Here is a 317-nt window from a genome sequence, read left to right as displayed (position 1 = left end):
CATGCCGGGGCAGTAGGAGAGGAACGCGGCCAGCGCCGTCTCCTCCAGCAGCCCGAAAATCAGGATCTTGTTCCTGAGAGGGGTGAGAAACGAGTGCTGGGGGTGGGGACGGGGGCACCCATGGGTGCTGGAGGTGGGTGAGGAAGGGGGAGGGATGGGGAGAGGGGCACCCACTTCATGCCCTGCTGGAAGACGGAGTTGCGGCGCGTTTTGCAGATGATGAGGTCGGCCCATTGCACCACCACGATGCTGACGAAGAACGCGGTGTGGCACGTGAACTCCACCACCTTGCGCTGCTCGTACGTCTGGGGGGGGTA

General features: G+C 64.0%; 1 protein-coding gene across 1 annotated transcript; it reads right to left on the bottom strand.

Moving 5' to 3' along the window:
- Positions 1-6: 6 nt before the first annotated feature.
- Positions 7-310, bottom strand: LOC104536954 (sodium/potassium-transporting ATPase subunit alpha-3-like; the record flags this gene model as incomplete). The annotated part of the gene is made up of 2 exons (XM_010179701.1): positions 7-73; positions 175-310. Coding segments are annotated over 2 exons (203 nt in total), but the record flags the coding sequence as incomplete, so codon positions are not given.
- Positions 311-317: the final 7 nt, after the last annotated feature.

This window comes from Mesitornis unicolor, unplaced genomic scaffold, assembly GCF_000695765.1.
Source record: "Mesitornis unicolor isolate BGI_N332 unplaced genomic scaffold, ASM69576v1 scaffold37202, whole genome shotgun sequence".
In the NCBI taxonomy this organism is placed as follows: domain Eukaryota; kingdom Metazoa; phylum Chordata; class Aves; order Mesitornithiformes; family Mesitornithidae; genus Mesitornis; species Mesitornis unicolor.
The sequence above is the reverse complement of the archived record's forward strand: the minus strand, read 5'-3'. Positions and strand labels throughout refer to the sequence as shown.